Source organism: Microtus oregoni, unplaced genomic scaffold, assembly GCF_018167655.1.
Source record: "Microtus oregoni isolate MIOR12 unplaced genomic scaffold, Mior012 000046F_ref0000063, whole genome shotgun sequence".
Classification (NCBI taxonomy): Eukaryota; Metazoa; Chordata; class Mammalia; order Rodentia; family Cricetidae; genus Microtus; species Microtus oregoni.
The window spans coordinates 11370081-11392265 of NW_024543220.1; the positions used below are offsets into that span (position 1 = coordinate 11370081).

The 22185-nt window shown below is 48.9% G+C and overlaps 1 protein-coding gene across 1 annotated transcript; it reads left to right on the forward strand.

The window, feature by feature from the left end:
* The first annotated feature begins 7708 nt into the window (after positions 1–7708).
* LOC121435709 (HLA class II histocompatibility antigen, DR beta 5 chain-like) lies at positions 7709–20257 on the forward strand. Its single transcript, XM_041635173.1, has 5 exons — positions 7709–7814; positions 10513–10782; positions 18697–18978; positions 19540–19650; positions 20034–20257. The coding sequence occupies exons 1-5, from the start codon at positions 7715–7717 to the stop codon at positions 20255–20257; spliced, it is 987 nt and encodes a 328-aa protein (XP_041491107.1). The 5' UTR covers positions 7709–7714.
* Positions 20258–22185: the final 1928 nt, after the last annotated feature.

A 22185-nucleotide genomic window follows, 5' to 3' on the forward strand; every position in this document is an offset into this window, starting at 1 on the left:
GTGGTATGTTCTAGCACTGTGGGCAGTGGTTACTCTGTCTGATAATTTAAACTTTAAAAAGCCAGAAATGATTGCTCTAGAGATGCGATGACCATGGAAACTTTCCCTTAGGAATCAGTCAGAACGAAAGAACGGGTATTGGGGCTGAAAGACACCAGGTAAGAAAGCAAGCCAGTTCCATTAATGCCCCCAGGACAAGACTTGAGAGAGTAGGTATCGAGGAAATGCCAGAGAGGAAGCTGGCTCTTACCCAAGCCTGCCATCTTCCGGTTAGTGTCCTCAGTGGGTTCCACGGCATCTGGATTTGTTTGTCAGAGAGAGAGCAAGATAAATAAGTCCTCAAACTCACAGCCCCTGAGCTGTGAGGCCTGAGTGCTAGGGAGACCCTTGTAGACAAGAGTGCAGAGGGCCTCCCAGGAACTGTGTGGCTTAGGTTCATCAGACCTAAGCAGGATATGGTCTGTGAAGGTTCCGGAACTGGTGTCATAATGAAGTCTTAGAACTTCCAAGAGGCAAGAGAAGTCCCTAGAGTTAAAGAGGTAAGGACTTCTGAGAGACCAGATTTAAGGACACTTTGGTGCTCACACATGAGGCCGTGCTATTGGTTTTTACAATAATTTTTGATAGTCCGGACACTTTGGCTCAGGACTCTGTGTCTGTTTCATGTTGAGTACCTTCAGCAGGGTAACTTTAGAAATGTTTCTTTGTTAAGAAGGTGAAAAAAATCTTAAAAGTAAGAGCCTTCAAATGAAGATGAACAAGGGAAGATGCTGAGCCAGGTAACAGGGCCACCAACTGGGGTTTCACACTCCCATGTTGGTAACAAAGTACTAAGTCTCTTACTGAAGTCTACTAGTCTCAAGGCTGTTCAGTAGGCAGCTGAAAGCACCCAAGCAGCCCCCAGTAACCGTCACCGCCCCAAGGAAACTTCCTATCTCCCCAGTAACCCATTACCCTCCCTCCCCCCAGCACTCTTTCAAGATGGCAGACGGCGGAAGTTGCCCAGCAACAAATGGCTGGGTTTCTGATCACAAAGCCCATGTGATATGCTCAAAGCCATGTTTTCCTGCAGTGCTGAAGGCCTCCTGTCTGAAGCGGTGTTTCCTAGGGCAAGCAGCCAGCTCTAGAAGAGGAGTGCTGCCCTCTAGCGGCAGAGGCCCCACCTTTGGGACTTTGTTTTGCTTCAACCCTTATGGTTACAATCTTTACTCAATTTTTTATGGTCTAAGTTGGTAAGAAAGTAATTTAGAAAGTTTCCTATTTATAAATTTAAATCACTAGAATTTCAATAGTAACTTAAAAATTTCCGGATCTCTATCCTCTCAACTATATAACCTTGATTGTGGTAATAACACAGCATAAAAGAAATAGGATTTGTTTGCATAAGGTTTTACAAGATAGATTGCTACCTCAGCTTGGTGTCCAAGTTTCAATGCAAGTTTTCCTTGTCTGTTGAGATTAAGAGCTTACAGAAGGGACCCTGTGCTGGGCCGACAGGGAGACTTGCACAGTGAGGGTCTCTTGCTACTGGGGGTAGATAACAAGGTGAGGATATCCCGGGTCAGTGATCAGCGAGGTGGTGGGGTCCTCGGAGCCAGTGACCTCCCAGGAGTCCCACACTGGGAACACCACCCAGACTCCATCAGCGGCTGGGCGCTCCAGGGGCTCTCGCTGAGGAAGCCAGCTGCAGAGAAGCAGTGATTCACTATCGCTTTGGACAGGGAAGGCCTCACAGGTCTAAGGGCCATAGCCTGCTACCTCAGTGCCTCCCTCTTGCCTCCTTGGAGCTGCCCTCGCTGAAGTTGTCGTGGCCTGAACAAACCTCGAACCGTTCATGAGTTTGTGCACCCACGGAAAGCTCAGGATAGACTTGCCTCACAGTGAGGCCTGCCAAACATTTAATGACCAACTAAAGGTCTTCCTGCCTAAGATTCTGCAAAGCTGCAGAGAAAATGCTTCCAAGCTCTCTCTAGCTGAGCACCGTTATCCTGTGACTGTAATCAAACAAGGACACGGTGAGCCAATGACACACAAGACACAGGGGTGCAAAAGTCCTCAACTCAAACCAGCAAACCTAATCAACAAGACACAGGGGAAACTCACATACGTGACTGGCGAGGGCTGTCCCAGGGATGCACACGTGACTGGCGAGGGCTGTCCCACGGATGCACACGTCAGAGACTCACATACCGTGACTGGCGAGGGCTGTCCCAGGGATGCACACGTCAGAGACTCACATATGTGACTGGCGAGGGCTGTCCCAGGGATGCAAGACACACCAGAAAAGGTGGTAGAAAGTTGAAGAAAAATGAAACCACAGACTTAGTATTAGTGGACAAAATGTTTTCAAATTTGAACATTCTTCCATGACTGAAGTTCCTAATAAATTCAATATGGAAAGAAGACACTTCAGTGTAACGGGGAACACACATGACATTTCTACACCAGTCATGACATTCAGTGGAAAGACCAGTGAAGACCTGGGCCTGTAAGAAGTGAAAAGCCTGTGGTGTGGTCACGGCAGTCATCTTCTGCAGGACCTCAGAAGCAGCAATGTCACACACACGTTTCCTACTAAACCACCATGTCTTTTTTTTTTTTTAAAGATTTATTTATTTATTATGTATACAATGTTCTGTCTGCATGTATGCCAGAAGGCCAGAAGAGGGCACCAGACCTCACTACAGATGGTTGTGAGCCACCATGTGGTTGCTGGGAATTGAACTCAGGACCTCTGGAAGAGCAGTCAGTGCTCTTAACCTCTGAGCCATCTCTCCAGCCCTAAACCACCATGTCTTAAAGGCACTCGGTCACATACTGGTTATTTCTGTACCATTGTTTAAAATCTCTTGCCTCTAAGCTGGGTGTGGTGGTGTATGCAAGACTTCAGTCAGAAGAATCGCAAGTTTGGAGCATTCCCGGGATACATATGGAGCTTGAGGCCTTGTTCCTCGTCGTCTATGGTTCCCAGGTGATGTCCAGCTGAGATCTCTATAGTGCCCTCCACCCCTGCAACAAACTTCTTTGGGTCTGCAGGCTGGGTGGTGCACCCCATGGAGTCTGGTTGGGAACCGCCATGGCTGACAGCCCCTGCTCTCAGGGCATCTGCGGAATTAGCTGCACACGGAGGCTTCCACAGTTAACAGCTGTGCACCCTGGACTGGCGGTTAGGCCACACCTGGACCTCCTTGAGCTGTGGATTGGGAGGGCAGGGGGCCCTGTGCCGGGGGAGCGCCAAGAAGCATCGAGCGGGTTGCTTCCTCTTTGGTCAGGGTTTCTAAGTAAAACAGTTCAGGGACGTAATCCTCCCATGTTCTTCCTTTAGAGTTTAGACACATGCACATGTAAATACATATGAATATCCATGTATGCACACAACGGAAACGGATGCATACAAACTGAAAATGCACCAGAATTAGTCTATATCCATGTGATTTTAGTTTCTCAGTAGATGAAACTTTCAGCCCTTTTCTTTATCTGCTCGTCCTGACAGGCATCCTGACCGACTGCACAGTTAGTCGTGGAGGATTGTGTTGCAGTAAACACGGAAGCAGGGACAAGCCCCGGGTTCCATGCCCAGTATAGGAAGACACAATCACAATGCACAGTGACCACCAGTAAACAGCAGCACATGGCACCTGCTGGAGTCACACGCAGCATGCAGATGTGTTGGGCTTTGCCCTCACATGTGCAGCCCCGCCAATGCTGCCTGATGCACCTCAGCTCGGACCTGAAGCTGTCTCTGCTGTGACTGCTGTGTAGAAACAGCCGTGTGATCGCCAGACTGCAAGCTGAAGACTTAGGGTTTCGTAGCGCAGGTCTGCAGCCGGTCAGGGCCAAGCCAGCATCCTTGGGTCATGCTGCGCTGGGCAAACACGCGTCTCACGAGCATGCACGATGGCTTTCACTTTTAGTCATTTATTTGAGAGGCATGTTATTTTGTCTTAAATTGTGTGCGTGTGTGAGACAGGTACCCACGGAGGCCGGAGGAAGGGATCTGCTTGGAGCTGGGGTGACAGATGCCGTGAGCTACCCAATGGAGTGCTTGAAGCCAAAGTCGGGTCCTCTGCAAGAGCAGCAAGTGCTCTTAGCCATCTCCCCACCCTGCATCCATCCTAATAAATGACAAAATTATGTGTATTTCAAATAATTGCTTGACATGGAAGTTCTTTATGGGCGTTTGATTTACTCGCCTAGCACGTGCTCCTGTCTTCCTGGGTCAGGCAATGGTTAAAGTCTGCGGGGCAATGTTGGTATTTGCTGTAGGCTGACATATGTAAGGATTTCCCACACATCCAGCTCTCTGCTCTCCACGGTGAATGTTCCACTGAGCTCCTTCCTTCTGGGTGAGCATCTCAGTTTTCTGCATTGAAACCCGATGGTGACAAGTGATGCTTTCAAACAATGCTCTCCTCTCTCTGAAGAGGTGGGGCGAGAGTCCGGGTGGCAGCTCTGACCTCCCCCCATTTCTTTGAGAAGGCAGCAGTTAGCCCAACTTTAGCTAACCTGTCCTTCCCTCCACTGCGTTCCCCCAGGAAGTGTGTGCTTCCTCATTGGCCTCTGCCAAGCTTCAGGTTTTACTAAAAGGAAAATAGATGGGTTGCCCACCAGGGGGCACTCGCCTTCCATCAGTGTGCGGGGTGGGGGCGTGCCTGTAGCTGACTTCTTGTAGCCACTCTGCCGCTAATGGGCCCAAAATGGCCTTTGGGTTTAACGACGGTTTCTTTTCTCGGTTGTCAGAGTGTGGTGACTCAGTTACTTCTGGTGTCTGAGGACGCTCTAGAGCGCAGCTCCTCGATGTTGGGGTGCACTGGGTGTACTGGTGTAAGTTTGCCATAGCAACCTGTGCAGCTCACCCACCCTACACACTCTGAAGTCTGATGGTTAGACGTTTAAATTGATTTTACTTATATAAAATGTTACCGTGAACAAATGCTCCTTGGTTTATGCTGCTAGTTAGAAACTTTCATCAGCTGGGAAGGGTTATTAATGAAATGCATATGAAAGACGATGATTTATTTTTAGTAAAATAAGTAGCATTCTAGCCACAGGCTTTACAGGATGGATTAAAAAGAGATTGATTGAGCAGGTTGATTTCTATTATGTTGGTGTGTGTGAGTGCGCGTGTGTGTGTGAAGGTATGCATGTGTACATGCTTGTACACATCACAGCCAGAGGTCGATTAGGATGTCATTCCTCCGAAGCCATGCACCTTGTTTGAGACAGGCTTTCTTACTGGGACCTGGGCTTGCTGAGAGGAGGGGCTGCCTGGCCAACAGGATCCACCTGCCTCAGGCTCCCCAGTGCTGGGATTATGGTCATGTGCCACGCGTCTAGCTTTTTACATAGGTGCTGCGATGGAGCTGAGCCGTCAAGCTTGTGTGGTAAGCACTTTCCCGGCTGCGCCATCTCCTTGGCCCCAGGCTGATGCTTTCCACACTGTCCACACCACACACAGCTGCAGGGAGGTGAGTCCTAGAACGCTGAAGTGAATCTGAAGAAAATACATCTTCCTACCTGGACCCTTAGATCACAACTCCGTGATCTTAGCTAGTCTAGAGGGTAAGGTGGGAGGACGGCAAGTTCAAGGTTATCTGTGAGACTGAGTTGTCTGGAAGTCGAAGGTGGGCTGCAACTGTAGCTGAGTGGTTGGCGCATGCCCAGCACGCGTGGGGTTGCTGGGTAATTTGCTAGTTTAGTCGCTCAGTGCTAGGTCGGTGCTTTGCCATGGAGATCTAGATGGGGAGAAAACCTTAAACTCTTCTGTTGTGGGATATTATTTTAACTGGGCAAAGATGTGTTACATTTGTTTAATTATGTAAAAATATGTTGCACTTGTTTTTACCTTGCCTAACTCTTGATTGGTCTAACAAAATGCTGAATGGCCAATAGCTAGGCAGAAGAGAGAGGTGGGGTTGGGGGCTGAGGGAATAAATAGGAGAAATCTAGGCTAGAGAAGAGAAGAGAGAAAAGAACAAGGGAGAAAGAGAGGGACATGCCTGGACCCAGAAGTCAGGCAGCTGACAGACAGACAGACACGAGAAGCACGAAAGTAGGACAGAAAGAAAGAAAGAAAGAAAGAAGAAAGGTTAAAAAACCCAAGACAAAATGTAGATAAAGAGAAACAGATTAAAATAAGAGCTAAGTTAAGGCTGCGCATTCATAACTAATAGTAAGTTTCCATGTCGTGACATGGGAGCTGGTTGGTGACCCAAAAGAAAGCCTACTAAACTCTTCCCTGTATGATATTAATCTTCGCAGCTGTGAGAATCCCAGCTCCCTCCCTGAGCATCCACAGGAATTCTGGATCTGACCTCGGTGTGTTGTGCTAAAGAATATAAAACCAGGTAAGTTGAGTCAATGACATCAGGATGAGGAGCATCACCTCCAGCTGACACCCACAGAGATGAACACATATTCCAGGGCTCTGACCCAAGTCAGAGAACTGCTTCAGTCTGGATCCAGCTCTGCCGCACACCCCACAACTCTTGCTCTCAGGACTTCAACTGAAACCTGGCAGGACCCCACCCTCATCCCCCAGGACGCTCAGCAGTTATGGAATTGTCTTTTTGTGCACGGTGAAGATGTGTTGCTCTCATTGGCTTAATAAAGAGCTAATGGCCAATAGCTAGGCAGGAAGAGGTTGGGCGGGGCTTGTGGACAGGGAAAAAGAGAGCATGGGGATGAAGAAGGGCAGAGTCACCAGGAGACGCAGAGAGAAGCAAGATGGACTTGCCATGCTGAAAAAAGGTACCACACCACTTGGTAGTTCACAGAGAAGAAATGTGGCTTAATTTAAGTTGTAAGAGCTAGTTAATAACAAGCCTAAGCTATCGGCTGAGCATTTAGAATTTATTATAAGTCTCTGCTTTGGTTATTGGGGAACTGGTGACCCCAACCAAAAACTCCACATACACTCAGCCTCTGCTTTGAGTGTCTCCCTTGAGGACTGGACTGTGAATAACCATGGGGACACTCACCTGCGCTTCTGGAGGCCCCACTGAAATCAGCAACAGTTCAGGAGCTGAGCTGGAGAAGCCCCTCATGTCAGGACTACACCATGACTCACCTTCAGTTTCCATTAGCTTCTCAGAGATTCCCCTAACTGAAGAAGCGCAGTCCAATCAGGAGCCTGAGTTCTGCCACATCATCGGTTACCAGGGAAGACTGGAAACTGCTCCTGGAGATGACCACAGCACCACAGCCTTCTCAAGCTCTAGGAAATGTGAGAGACAGTGGTGACATCATCTGACATGGACATCGTCAAGCTGCGTGCAGTGAGCACCAGGGTAAAGGTGACTGACTCGTAGCCGTCTTCCTTCATCTCCTTGGCTCCCACAAGCTTCAAACACACAGTAGTCCCAGCAGCCCTGTGTAGGGAGGTGACTGCTTGTCCAGTGCTCAGACTGGAGAATGAGTGACACCATCGCAGAGCCGGCTCAGCACTGTGGCTGGATGGAAGCATTTCAGCTGCGACTGGATCAAGCATTAAAAATACCAAATTAAAAAAGAAATTGCTGGTTTCATAGAGGGCCCTCATAGTGAATTTCTAACTAGTAACTGATGATGCTGTTCACATCTAATGCTGATTGGCTCCTCAGCATCGACCTTACTCAGCACAGCACCAAAGCAGTGAATCCCCTGGGTCTTCTGACCTGGGTGTGGATGGAGAGAGGAGACAGTTTTCAGGGTGTGAGACCACCTCTCCTCCAGCATGGTGTGTCTGTGGCTCCCCAGAGGCCCCTGGGTGGCAGCTGTGGTCCTCACACTGATGGTGCTGAGCTCTTCCATGGCTTTGGTCAGGGACCCCCGACGTAAGTGCGCACCTCAGGTGCTGAGCTGCTGGGGGTGGGGGAGGAAGGGGCCGACTTCTCACTGTCCAGGTCAAGCCCCTTGAATCTACTGATATTTTCTGTGACCGCCCACATTCCTCACATGAAATCCAAACTGTTTCCCCAAAGAGGAGTGTGGATGCCTGTGCTCTCAGATCTGTGTGAGAGGCCCCACGTATCAGCCACTGCTTTCCAGTTTCTTCCTGGAGCATCTCCAGCCTGTGTCACAGTCCTCAGGGCCTGGAGAGGACTGATAATCACGGTGTTAAATCAACCCCTGCACAGGGCTTGTCCTCATTGTGTTGAGCTATGCCAGACAAAGAGGTTTCTCTTTAAAAATAGGACTTCATATGTGTGTTTGTATTCTATGTTGTATGTATATTTCTATTTTGAGTAAAAAGCTGAGCTTCCTGTGTGGAAGCTCAGCTGGGTGGTGGGTTAGTTCGCTTTCTCCTCGGGAGCTAAGGCAGCCTTAGCCGTGAGCCGTGGGCTCCGTGAGCCGTGGGCTCCGTGAGCCGTGGGCTCCGTGAGCCGTGGGCTCCGTGAGCCGTGGGCTCCGTGAGCCGTGGGCTCCGTGAGCCGTGGGCTCCGTGAGCCGTGGGCTCCGTGAGCCGTCCTTCTGAGAGCCCGGGGCGGATTGGAGCCCGGTTTGGTTTTGCTTTCACGTTTTTGTGGCCTGGAACCGTGAAAGAGGATTGAATCTCATCAGCTTCCTCCTCTGATCAGATTTGACAAGTAAATTTGGCATTGCATTGTAAAAAGATCTGGCTTGTGAATTCTCTGGATCTGTCATTCAGATCAGAGACTGTGAGTCAGTGTTGGGATCATGGTTTAAATTTCTGGAAACTTCTCCAGCAGTTTCCTATTACTTTGGAAAAGCCCAGAGGCCTGCGTCAACGCCCGGCTTTTAAGTGCTTAGCTCCCCACGATCCCTCCAGCTCCTCTCTCGCCTGCGCCCTCACATTCTGAGATTCATTGTCCTCTGCTTTCTTGGCTAATTTCATGAACTCTCAAGTTTTTATGCATGGTTTCACCTCACCTCACGTGTGCACCCTTCCGTAAACACTTGTAGCCACCACCCTTCCCGTCTGAGACCAACGTAACCATCCTTGACGCTAACCGTCGTTCGGTTCCCCAGAGCGCGTCGTCTCTGGTTCCGTTTCCATCTACAGAGCCGCACCCGTCTCTCCTGACTTGTCTCGCTCCGGGATCGCGTCTTGACCGTTTCCCTTTGGTTTCTCACTTCATAATTTTAAGGTGAAGAGTGAGAAGAGGTCGTTGCTTTCTCCTCTTTAGATTCCCAGAGGCAACACAGGCCCGCGTCACGGCCAGCCCTAAGGAGCCTTTGGCAGAATATTCTAGAAAGGGTGAAGAGGCTTGAGAGTGAAGGTGGGAGGCAGCTGTCAGGCTGAGGCTCGGCCCTGAGCAGTTACTGTGTGTGGTCTTCATTAGGACATTATGGGCACGGGATCAGAAGGTGTCCCCTGCTCCAGGGCCCCCTCTGGGTGCTGATCTTTGAGGAGGTGACCTGACCGCAGCGGTCACTACCAGTCCCTTCTGGCTGGCCATGGCAGGGTTGTGCTGTCTTGTTTTAACCCATCTGGACTGTTCGTTTCTAGACTGTGGGTCAGTAGCAACACTTCCACCCTTTCTGAGCAGCGGAGATTGTTTGTATGTGGGAGACATCCCTGCCATTCCTCCAGGGTTTTTGTTCTATTTGGGGACATGCTCTTTGACGGGTCTGGAGCTAGGCTAGGCTAGTGGCCCGTGAGACTCCTGGATCCCTCTGTCTCCCCTCACAGGGTTAACGGTGTGAGCTCTGGGAATCAAAAGGCAAGTGCTTTACCCTTGAACCATCTCGACAGCCTCGGCAGAGGATGTATTCTTGGCCAAGACTGGGAGAAGCGGGAGATGGAATGGCCCATCAACTTCTCCACCTGTTTGGGGTCTGGAGGTCATAGACAAGGACTAAAGAAATGAGGGGAGGCACGGGCTAGTGAAAGGGTGGGGTGTTTGTGCTTTCTCTGGCAGTCGAGGTAGGTTTTCCCAGAATCTGGGTCCTTCTCTTTTATGGATTTTGTTAAGATTGTAGTGGGATATTATTCATATTTTAATAAATAAACCTTGCCTGAAGACCAGAGGCGAAGTTAAAGCCACTAGAGGTCAGATAATGGTAACACACACCTTTAACCCCAGAATTTGGGAGGCAGAGGCAGATGGATCTGTGAGTTCAAGGCTACCTTGGGCTACACAAGACCAATACAGAAACAAATTCAGGTGGTGGTGGCTCACACCTTTAATCTCAGTACTAGGAAGTCACATGCATTTAATGCCAGCACTAGAGGGGATATAAAATGGGAGGAGAGAGAGGCTTAGTTTGCTTAGTCTATAGTTGCCCAGCCTTGGTAGAGGTAAGACCTCTCTAGTGGCTTGGCTGCCTTGCTTTTCTGGTATATGGGTTGAACCCCAATATCTGTCTTTATTAATGGGTTTTTATTATTTATGCTACAGAGAGAGAGAGAGAGAGAGAGAGAGAGAGAGAGAGAGAGAGAGCAGTGTAGGCAGAGGTGGTTCAAGGCATTCATGCCCACTTGGTTTGGGTATCTGAAGAGGGACATATGGCTTTGAGGTGTCGGGTCCCTGAGAGTCACTTGGGCAGGTGACACTTCTGTCTCCACAGCTCGTTTCTTGCAACAAGTTAAAAGCGAATGCCATTACTCCAATGGGATGGAGCGGGTGCGGTACTTGCAGCGACACATCTATAACCAGGAGGAACACTTGCGATTTGACAGCGAGGTGGGCAAGTACCAAGCAGTAACTAAGCTGGGACAGATCCAGGCAGAGTACTGGAACAGCCAGAAGGGTTTCCTGGAGCAGAAGCGGGCCAAGGTACACACGTTCTGCAGATTCAACTACGCCATTGTGGAGATACTAACAGTGCAGCAGAGAGGTGAGGAAATGGGGAGGGAGGGAAAGGCCAGAGAGAGAAGGGGAGGGGGAGAGAGGAGGAGAGGACACAGAGAGAAGAGGGGAGTGGGGGGAGAGAGGACACAGAGAAGAGGGGAGTGGGGGGAGAGAGGACACAGAGAGAAGAGGGGAGTGGGGGGAGAGAGGAGGAGAGGACACAGAGAGAAGAGGGGAGTGGGGGGAGAGAGGAGGAGAGGACACAGAGAGAAGAGGGGAGTGGGGGGAGAGAGGAGGAGAGGACACAGAGAGAAGAGGGGAGTGGGGGGGAGGAGAGGACACAGAGAGAAGAGGGGAGTGGGGGGGAGAGAGGAGGGGAATTCAGAGAGAAACGGGAGGGGGGTGTCACACACATGTGAGGAGCACCCAGAGGGAGTGTGTGGCTGTTGATTGACAGGGGTGCTTACCTGGACCCGGTCTGACCTGTCACAGGTGGATCCAAGCTGTGACTCCCTGAAGTTTGCATTAAATTCTTAAGTTTACAAAAAGGGATAAAAGTTATAGACATATTAGCATTGCCACTGTTTTAAATTTGCACTGAAAATGCACCTGTAGAAAAAGCAGCTGACAGGTGTCTGTAGACAGTGGAGTAGACTCATGTAGAAAGAGCAGCTGACAGGTGTCTGTAGACAGTGGAGTAGACTCATGTAGAAAGAGCAGCTGACAGGTGTCTGTAGACAGTGGAGTAGACTCATGTAGAAAGAGCAGCTGACAGGTGTCTGTAGACAGTGGAGTAGACTCATGTAGAAAAAGCAGCTGACAGGTGTCTGTAGACAGTGGAGTAGACTCATGTAGAAAAAGCAGCTGACAGGTGTCTGTAGACAGTGGAGTAGACTCATGTAGAAAAAGCAGCTGACAGGTGTCTGTAGACAGTGGAGTAGACTCATGTAGAAAGAGCAGCTGACAGGTGTCTGTAGACAGCTGGAGTAGACTCATGTAGAAAAAGCAGCTAACAGGTGTCTGTAGACAGCTGGAGTAGACTCATGTAGAAAAAGCAGCTGACAGGTGTCTGTAGACAGTGGAGTAGACTCATGTAGAAAAAGCAGCTGACAGGTGTCTGTAGACAGTGGAGTAGACTCATGTAGAAAGAGCAGCTGACAGGTGTCTGTAGACAGCTGGAGTAGACTCATGTAGAAAAAGCAGCTAACAGGTGTCTGTAGACAGCTGGAGTAGACTCATGTAGAAAAAGCAGCTGACAGGTGTCTGTAGACAGCTGGAGTAGACTCATGTAGAAAAAGCAGCTGACAGGTGTCTGTAGACAGCTGGAGTAGACTCATGTAGAAAAAGCAGCTAACAGGTGTCTGTAGACAGTGGAGTAGACTCATGTAGAAAAAGCAGCTAACAGGTGTCTGTAGACAGTGGAGTAGACTCATGTAGAAAAAGCAGCTGACAGGTGTCTGTAGACAGTGGAGTAGACTCATGTAGAAAAAGCAGCTAACAGGTGTCTGTAGACAGTGGAGTAGACTCATGTAGAAAGAGCAGCTGACAGCTGGAGTAGACTCATGTAGAAAAAGCAGCTAACAGGTGTCTGTAGACAGCTGGAGTAGACTCATGTAGAAAAAGCAGCTAACAGGTGTCTGTAGACAGCTGGAGTAGACTCATGTAGAAAAAGCAGCTAACAGGTTTCTGTAGACAGCTGGAGTAGACTCATGTAGAAAAAGCAGCTAACAGGTGTCTGTAGACAGCTGGAGTAGACTCATGTAGAAAAAGCAGCTGACAGGTGTCTGTAGACAGCTGGAGTAGACTCATGTAGAAAAAGCAGCTAACAGGTGTCTGTAGACAGCTGGAGTAGACTCATGTAGAAAAAGCAGCTGACAGGTGTCTGTAGACAGTGGAGTAGACTCATGTAGAAAAAGCAGCTGACAGGTGTCTGTAGACAGCTGGAGTAGACTCATGTAGAAAAAGCAGCTGACAGGTGTCTGTAGACAGTGGAGTAGACTCATGTAGAAAAAGCAGCTAACAGGTGTCTGTAGACAGTGGAGTAGACTCATGTAGAAAAAGCAGCTGACAGGTGTCTGTAGACAGTGGAGTAGACTCATGTCTGCGAGCCATGGCAGAAGCTGTGGCTGTAGGTTAAAAGTGTGAGCATACTCTCCTCTGTCCAGAGGACTGGGCGTGTGCGTGTGCGTGTGTGTGTGTGCATGTGTGTGCGTGTGTGCGCGTGTGTGTGTGCACACGTGTGCATGTACATGTGTGTGTGTCTGTGTGTGTGCGCTTGTGTGTGTACATGTATATGTTTATGTCTACATATAGACAGACATACAGATAGATAGATATGACAGAGATGTTTTCAGTATGATGAGAAGCGCTTTTAAGTCTATACTTAGAAAATAAATCTTGAGCTTTTGACTATGATATCATTAGCAAAACTTTAGTAACTCTAGATTAATAGCTTATCAGAACTCCATTGATTAATGTTAAAATTCTGAACTATTTTTGTTTTTGGTTTTTTGAGACATGATTTCTCTACATAGCCTGACTGTACTGGAACTCACTCTGTAGACCAGGCTGGCCTCAAACACAGAGAGATCCACCTGCCTCTGTTTCCAGAGATTAAAGATGTGCACCACCACTGCCAAGACCTCTGAACTTGTGAAGTCTTAATAGCAATAGCATAGATGGAAGGAAATGTGCGAAATCTCTTGTTTTCACCTCAGATCCCTTCCTTAGGCCGTCACCACACGCAGTGACACGCCTCAGATCCCTTGCACACCTCACATCCCTTCCTTAGACCATCACCACGTGCAGTGGCTCGCCTTAAGTTACTTTCTTAGATCCTCACAACTCACTTAACTTCAAATCTTTTATTTCCATACCATGAGAGACAGATGGTTGGTCCCTAAGATCAGTCATCGCAAAGCAAACTCTTTAAAATAAAGGAATAGTAAAACATTGAGGCCCATTCTGTGGTTTATCTTTCAGTGTGAAGTCAGTCAGCAAGGCAAACCGTTCTGTGTCTGCCTTTCCTGTTGGGAGACCTAATGGCTCTGGAAAAGTGAGGCCTGATTTTACACACGAAATGAACTAATCGGGCAGCAGCAGCCTTGCGGGGAGGGGCTGGGTGCTCGCTGCTGCCAAACTGATAAAGCTACAGTTAGTTGTCAATACCATCAGCTCTCTTTGCTCAGTGGTTAGTGTTACCACAACCCAGGAGGAGTTGCCTATGCCATGGAGTTCTTTGGAGAACTTAGGGTTGCCTCTAGGAGCTGTCGTTTCTGTCTGTGTGTGTGTATTAATTAATTAGTGAATTAATTAATTAAAAAATTTCTCATTTTACATACCAATCCCAATTTCTACTCCCTCCCCTTCTCCCACTCCCTCTCCCTTCCCCCCACTCCAGAGGGTAAGGCTTCCCACGGGGAGTCAAGCAAGTCTATCACCTTGCTTTGAGGCAGGACCAAGGCTCTCCCCACTATGAGCAAGGTATTCCTCCAGAGAGAATACTGGCCCCACTGCCAGTGGCCCCACAGACTGCCCCAGCCATACAACTGTCACCCACACTCAGAGGGCCTAATTTGGTCCTATGTAGGTCCCCAGCTGTCAGTCCAGAGTCAGTGAGCTCCCATTAGCTCAGGGAGACTGTCTCAGTGGGAGTCCCCATCATGGTCTTGACCTCTTTGCTCATATTCTCACCCCTCCTCTTCAACTGGACTTTGGGAGCTCAGCCCTGTGCTTGGTTGTGAATCTCTGCATCTGCTTCCATCGATTGCTGGATAAAGGTTCTCATGGGAAGCTAAAAATTAAACATTTAGCATGTCATATTTAGCAGATCTCTGAGGAGTTTGAACACCATATATCAAGTATACCTGATTTTAAACAGACTGATGTTTTTAGCTACTTGCTTTAGGGTTAACCTTGAAAACATCTACAGGAGGCTGATAAAGCTCGTCCCTGCAAGTGGATTGCATTTGCACTTGGCATGACTGACATGGTTCTGAGCTCATTAAAGAATCTGATCATTGGGACTGGAGAGATGGCTCAGTGGTTAGGAGCACTGACTGCTCGTCCAGAGGTCATGAGTTCAATTCCCAGCACCCACATGGTGGCTCACAACCACCTGTAATGAGATCTTGTGCCCTCTTCTGGACTGCAGGGGCACATGTAGGCAGAGCACTATATACATAATAAATAAATAAATCTTAAAAAAAAGGATCTGATCATTTATAAAGTTACTGACCGTTAATTCGCATGTCTTAATTACCTTCAACAGTTGACAAGTTAATAGCTTTGGTAAGATTAGGTCTTTATAATTTTAGCCCTGTTAAGTCTGGGCCTTAAAAATTTGTCTTGAAGCTGGGCAGTGGTGGCACACACTCTTCTTCCCAGTACTCAGGAGGCAAAGGCAGATGAATCTCTGAGTTCGAGGCCAGCCTGGGTTACAGAGTGAATTCCAGGATGGCCAGGGCTACACAGAGAAACTCTGTCTTGAAAAACAAACAAATACCAAAAATTTAATTGAAGATCCTTTATTATCAAAATAAAATTTTAAATTATAATTAGAGGAACCAGGAGCTTTCCAAGACCATAAATACAGCTCTCATAGAGACCGGAAACCTTACTGTCCTGATCCTGTCGTAGTCCACCATGACAGAATGAAAGGAAAAATATCGGCTCTCGATGCCCAAGACCAAGTTCTCGGAGGGACAGAGGACCAGGAACAAGAGACAAACCCTGGAGATAGAGGACAAGAGAGAAGGAGAAGGGGACAGGGGGAAGGGGGCTGGGGTATTTGTCCCAGATAAGGACAAAGGCCTGCTCTGGGTAGAGAAGAAACAGATGTGGCCCATAGGAAAAATGGCAGTTTATCAAGGCAAAAAAGGGAAACTCCATGTTAGGATGAGGTGTTTAATTTTAATTGGGCAGGTTCATTAGCCGAGCCATAGAGGGCATTTGAGTTCTATACTTTGGTACTTTGATAGCTGGACCTTGGTGGTCTCAGGAGGAGGAAGTGGTCACATAAGGGAATGGACGTTGGTGGCTGGCTAGCTTTAGGAAAATAATCGAATGGCTTTTGGCAAGGCAGAGGGAATGGGGGAGAAGAGCAAGGCCTGCCAGAGCCATGTGTGCCACACTTGAGCTGGCCAGAGTCCTTTCCTAGAACACCAGTTTCTTGTGTGTCTTAGGCTTTCTGTCACTGTGAAGAGACACCATGACCACGGCAACTCTTATTAGGAAAACATTTAATTGGGCAGACTCATAGTTTCAGAGGTTTAGCCCGTTATCTTCATGGTGGAATGTGGTGGTTGGGAATACGGCAGCGTGCTGGAGAAGAAGCAGAGAGTCTTATATCTTGCCTTGCAGGCAACAGGAAGTGGTCTATGACACTGGGTGGTATCTTGAGCATAGGAGACCTCAAAGCCTGCCTCCACAGTGACACACTTTCTCCAACAAGACCACACCTCCTAATAGTGCACTCTCTTCAGGGGCCATTTTCCTTCAAACCCCTACATTGTATGTCTCAGTTTATCCAAACAGCTAAAGGTTGATAAAATTAGCAAAGACAAACAGGCCAGACATATATCTCCAAGTCAGTTTCTGCTAACCCAAAGAGACTTTAGGAATTTATAAATCTTATTTATCAAACATATTTTGTTTCTTTAAAAAAATTTTCCAGAAGCCTGGTGTTGAACACAATTAGCAAAAACATAATGGTTAGACACACGTTTCCAAGACAGTTTCTGTTAGCCTGAATAGACCTGTATAATCTTAGGAATTTATCATCATATAAAAATACACTCTAGAGCCGGGCGGTGGTGGGAGGCAGAGGCAGGCGGATCTCTGTGAGTTCGAGACCAGCCTGGTCTACAAGAGCTAGTTCCAGGACAGGCTCCAAAACCACATAGAAACCTTGTCTCAAAAAATCAAAAAAAAAAAAAAAAAAAACAAAAAAAAATACACTCTAGCCTGGCGGTGGTGGCACATGCCTTTAATCCCAGCACTCAGGAGGCACAGGCAGGCAGATCTCTGTGAGTTCGAGGCTAGCCTGGTCTACAAGAGCTAGTTAGTTCCGGGACAGGCTCCAAAGCTACAGAGAAACCCTGTCTTAAAAAAAACAAAAAAAAATCCACTATAATCCAAAATATTTTAGAGACCCATTCTTGCCTCCTTGGTGTAAAAGGAAGATACAATGATAAGCAGAGGATTCGTTCAGTAGACTTAAGAAGTTTTATGAATGTCGCCTTAGTTGGTTTATACCACGTGGTTATCTTAATCAAGATGGTGGTGAGATCCATGGCATGGACTCTTTTTTAGCCTTAGAACAGTTTGCCGCCAGCCACAATGTTGTTTCCATCCTGATGAGGCCATCAGCCAAGATGGAGGCAAGTCTCAGGGCTGCTATTTAAAAACATCCACCTTCCTAAACAAGAGTTGAATCCCAGTTACACATAGTGAATTATGATTGCACATGTATAGATTTTTAAAAGCATCAACCCTTTGTTACAAGTTTTAAGCTTTTTGTTCCATATTTTGCAGAATTTTAACCACACCCCAAAACTCATAAATCCTAGAGTTTACACAATAGGTTTTAGAGATTTTTCTTTTGTTTTGTTTTTGAGCAGAAGTTAATCATGACGATAAAAGATTTTCAGGAGTGGAAAGTAGAACAGTCTTAGGGTTAGACTTTTGGAAGTGAGAGCAGAGAAAGTTCAGACATAAGAGACTCTTTGGGATCATTTGTTGGTGCAGTGGCGATTGTTAGGATCTGTGGGAATTTAGAGGTCAAGTGTAGTAGCACCGGCCACTGAGCTACACCGAGTCGACAGTGGGAGGGTTGTGAATTGTCCACCGGCTCAAGAGGGAGCCAAGGCAGAATTACCCTCAGAAGAGCATCATTAGGGGAGCGCCTGTGACCGTGGGTGTCAGGAAAAACAGTGGCCATGTGTGATGGGAGCCTGAAGGAGAAGCCTCCCTGCTCCTAAACGGAATGTCTGACTTAAAGATTTCCAGGGAGAAGCAGTTTCCTAGTCTGGGTGACTATGGCTGTGATGGCTTATACATCATCCATGTTCTTCATGGAAGAGGGCAGGACAGGATCTCACACAGGGCAGGAGCCTGGAGGCAGGAGCTGATGCAGAGGCCAGGGAGGGGAGCTGCTTACTGGCTTGCTCCTCATGTCTTGCTCAGCATGCTTTCTTACAGAACCCAGGACCAGCAGCCCAGAGGTGGTACCACCCACATTGGGCTGCATTCCCACACCCCATTGATCACTAATTAAGAAAATGCCCTACAGCCCTATCTTGTGGAGGCATTTTGTCAACCGAGGCTCCCTCCTCTCAGATACCGCTTGTTGAGTTGATGTGAGCTAGCTAGCACAGGTGGGCAGTTCCACAGTGTGTGATACAGCCTGGCTTAGCTTCCATGACTCCTGCAGTGGGTGGTCTAGACAGAACTATAAACAGTGCCATGGAGCTGCAAGGGAGAAGGGCTGGGCTTGCTCCTGCCCACCAGCTCTGACATCACCAGCAGGGGCCTGCAGCTCTGGGGCCTGATCTCTGGAGAAACTGGAGTATAAACTGGAAGTGTGTTAATATTCTGCTGTTCTGAGGACTGCTTTCCAGACCAGGATGGCAGTGCAGAATTTTTTTTCCTGGCCTGTTAGCTATGGCCTTCAGTCTACAGGAACCACACAACGGAGGAGGAATACTTTTCTTCCCTTTATTAATACAATGTATTGTAGAAATTGAAAATATTTTAACTCAATAATGAAAAGTTGTCTGAGGTATAAAATAAAACCTTAGGGTTCCTCAGATCTAATGGCCCTGTGATCAGGATTAATGTCATGGGAAGGTTTTGGAGGCCTGTCTGGACTTCAGCCTGGGTTGATGGAGGCAGACAGGTCTCCAACCAGAGAGGACAGCTCTGCCCTCATGACCTATTCTCACCTCCCTTTCTCCTCCAGCTGAGCCTAAGGTGACTGTGTACCCGGCAAAGACACAGCCCCAGGAGCACCACAACCTCCTGGTCTGCTCTGTGAGAGGCTTCTACCCAGGCCAGATTGAAATCAGATGGTTCCGGAATGGCCAGGAGGAGAAGACTCGGGTCGTGACCACGGGCCTGATCCGGAATGGAGACTGGACCTTCCAGACCCTGGTGATGCTGGAGACGGTTCCTCAGAGTGGAGAGGTTTACACCTGCCAGGTGGAGCATCCCAGCCTGACCAGCCCTGTCACAGTGGAGTGGAGTGAGTGGGAAGGAAGCTCCTGACCCAGCGAATCCCCGCCCACCCGGCAGGGGCGTGGCTTACCCCTGCCTGTCAGTTTTCCTGACCTTGCTAATCCTCACCCACGTGGAAGGGAGCCTGTCTTACTGTTTGTCAGCTCTCTCTGCCCACACACTATTTCCACTGGTTCTGCACTGTCCTTCCCTGGCTGCAGCCTCTGCCTCTGGCTGGGTTGTGTTTCTGCTGCTGCTCATGCAGATGATGGACAAGGAGCAGCGCAGGGTCATGGCTGACCTCAGGGACGTCCAGTCTCAGCTCTGCCTTTGCTTAGCTCTGTCACCCTCAGGACTGTGCATCCTCAGAGCTCAGAGGCTTCCTGTCAGCTCAGCTCAAGGTGGCCATATTAAATCTCTTCATGCTGTGAACCTCTTGCTGTTTGACTGCTTTCAAACATCAGCAGGAGTGTTCAAGTCCAGATCCCCTAGAACAGGCTTCTTTTTTGGTCTCAAAGCTCTGAATCCCAAGGTCCCAAGTGGATGCAAGATTTGGGATGAAAACCTCTAAGCCTGGCTTCCTTCTCAGGGGCTCAGTCCTCATCTGCACAGAACAAGATGCTATGTGGAGTTGGGTTCTTCGTGCTGGGTCTGCTCTTCCTCGGGCTGGGGCTGTTCATCTACTTCCGGAACCAGGAAGGTAAGGAACCTGGTGGTGGTCAAGACTCCATAGCATTTCAGAGAAGAGACATGACTTTGTTCTTAGAATGTCATTGGTGCTGTGGTCTCAGGTGTCAATGGACCCTGAACCCAACAGTCAGAAGTTACTAGAGTGAACCCTAAGGGTTGATGAAAGACGGAGATGGGAAAGTTAAGATGGTTCTAACTTGAGAACTGGGAACAGAGGAAGAGTGAAGGAAGAGCCACTGGGCTGGTGTGCCTGAGGCTTCCTGAGCCCCTTCTCTCTGTCCACACTCCCCTCGGCCCTGCCCTGTCTCAGATGGCAGCTCAGCCTATGGGAACAGGTGTCTGGGGACAGGTCTTCCTCCATGCACTTAGTGTCTATTTTATTCTCTTTTCTAGGACAGTCTGGACTCCAGCCGACAGGTAACACCCTTCAGTCTTCCCTCAGAGACAGATCTGCTTCCCTACAGTGTGGAGTGGGGTGTGAGGGACACCAGGCAGAAACACAGGGGAAGATAGAGACCCTAGGGCCTGACCAGGGAGTTTGCTCTGAGCCTTGTTCCTGCACAGGCCTGTTCCCTGTTCAGGACTGTGCTGTGAAGCAGCGCAGACTTGGAACTTGAGACGTTCTCTCTGCTCACCACCACGCTGTCCAGGCCTGAGGGGGTGAGAGAAGACAGACACTGCAGAGTTCGCTCTGGAAACTCCACTGTCCCCTGTGTTCTGCAGGCCTCCTGAGCTGAGCTTAGGTGACAAGGCTGAAGGAAGGAGCTCTTTTGTCTCCACATCATGAAATCTTTTCCTTCTGGACTCAAGTTCCCCCACTGACAGTGCTTCCCCTGGACCTGCCTCCTCCTGGCTCTGGACCTGCAGACTGTGCTCCCCGTCCGGCCTCCTCCTGGCTCTGGATCTGCAGACTGTGCTCCATGTCCAGCCTCCTCCTGGCTCTGGATCTGCAGACTGTGCTCCCTGTCCAGCCTCCTCCTGGCTCTGGACCTACAGACGTGTGCTCCCTGTCCTGCCTCCTCCAGGCTCTGGAGCTGCAGACTGCTCCCTGTCCAGCCTCCTCCTGGCTCTGGACCTGCAGACGTTGCTCCCTGTCCAGCCTCCTCCTGGCTCTGGACCTGCAGACGTTGCTCCCTGTCCAGCCTCCTCCTGGCTCTGGACCTGCAGACTGTGCTCCCTGTCCAGCCTCCTCCTGGCTCTGGACCTACAAACGTGTGCTCCCTGTCCAGCCTCCTCCTGGTTCTGGACCTACAGACGTGTGCTCCCTGTCCAGCCCCTGGCCTTAGCCTGGCATCCTCTGGGACAGAAGTAACCCCATTTCCACCTGCCCCTCACCTGGTGCATCTGGGCCCATCTATGATGTGGGATTCCCCTCTGTATGCTGTTAATATGTCTTACTGTCATTGGTTAATAAAGAAGCTGCTTTTGGCCTATGGCAATGCAGAATAGGGCAAGGTGGGAATTCTAAGCAGAGATAGAGGAGAAAGAAAGGCAGAGTCAGGGAGATGCCATGGAGCTGCTGAAGGAGAAAGATGCCCGCCAGATACTGCTGAAACCTTGCTGGTAGGCCATGACTTCGTGTTGATGCACAGATTAATAGCAATCAGTTAATTCAAGATGTAAGCTAGCTAGAAATATGCTTAAACTATTGGCCAAACAGTATTGTAGCTAATACAGTTTCCGTGTGATTGTTTTGGGTCTAGGCAGCCAATTACTGCCGCAATGCCTGCTGTCTTGGATAGTTTCATGTCAACTTGACATCAGCTAAATCATCAGAGGGGACAGAACCTCTACTGAGAAAATGCTTACGTAAGACTGAGCAATAGGCAAGCCTGCAGGACATTTCCTTAATTAGTGGTTGATGGTTGAGGATGGGAGGTGCTGTTCCTGGGCTGGTGGTCCTGGGGCTGTAAGAAAGGAGGTAGAGAAGGCCATGAGGAGCGAGCCAGTACGCAGCTCGGCTCCTCCTTCTGCCCGGTCCCTGCCCTGCTCGAGTTCCTGTCCTGACTTCATGAATGGACTGTGTGGTGGTTTGAATGTAATTGGCCCCACAAGCTCACAGGGAGTGGCACTATTAGGAGTGGGTGTGGCCTTGTTGGAGAAAGTACATTAATGTGGAGGCAGGCTTTGAAATCTTATCTATGCCTAAGCCACACCCAGTGACTCGGTTTACTTCTTGCTGCTGTAGGTCAAGATTTAGTATCGTCAGCTCCTTCTCTAGCACCACGTCTGTCTGTGCATCATTATGTCCCACCATGGTGATAATGGACTAAGCCTCTGAAAATGTAGGCCGCCCCAATTAAATGTTTTCCTTATAGGAGTTGCCGTAGTAATGGTGTCTCCTCACAGCGATAGAAGCCCTGACTAAGACAGAAGTTGGTACCAGGAGTGGGGTATTGCTGTGATGGGCCTGACCAGCTTTGGTTTGAAGGAGTATGGACTTGGGGCTGTGGGTTAGAAAAGCAGTTGGATGCTTTGAGTGCTACTTATGGGTCACACTAGCAGGAGCATGGAAGACAGCGGCGCTGAGTGTAATTTGATGAAC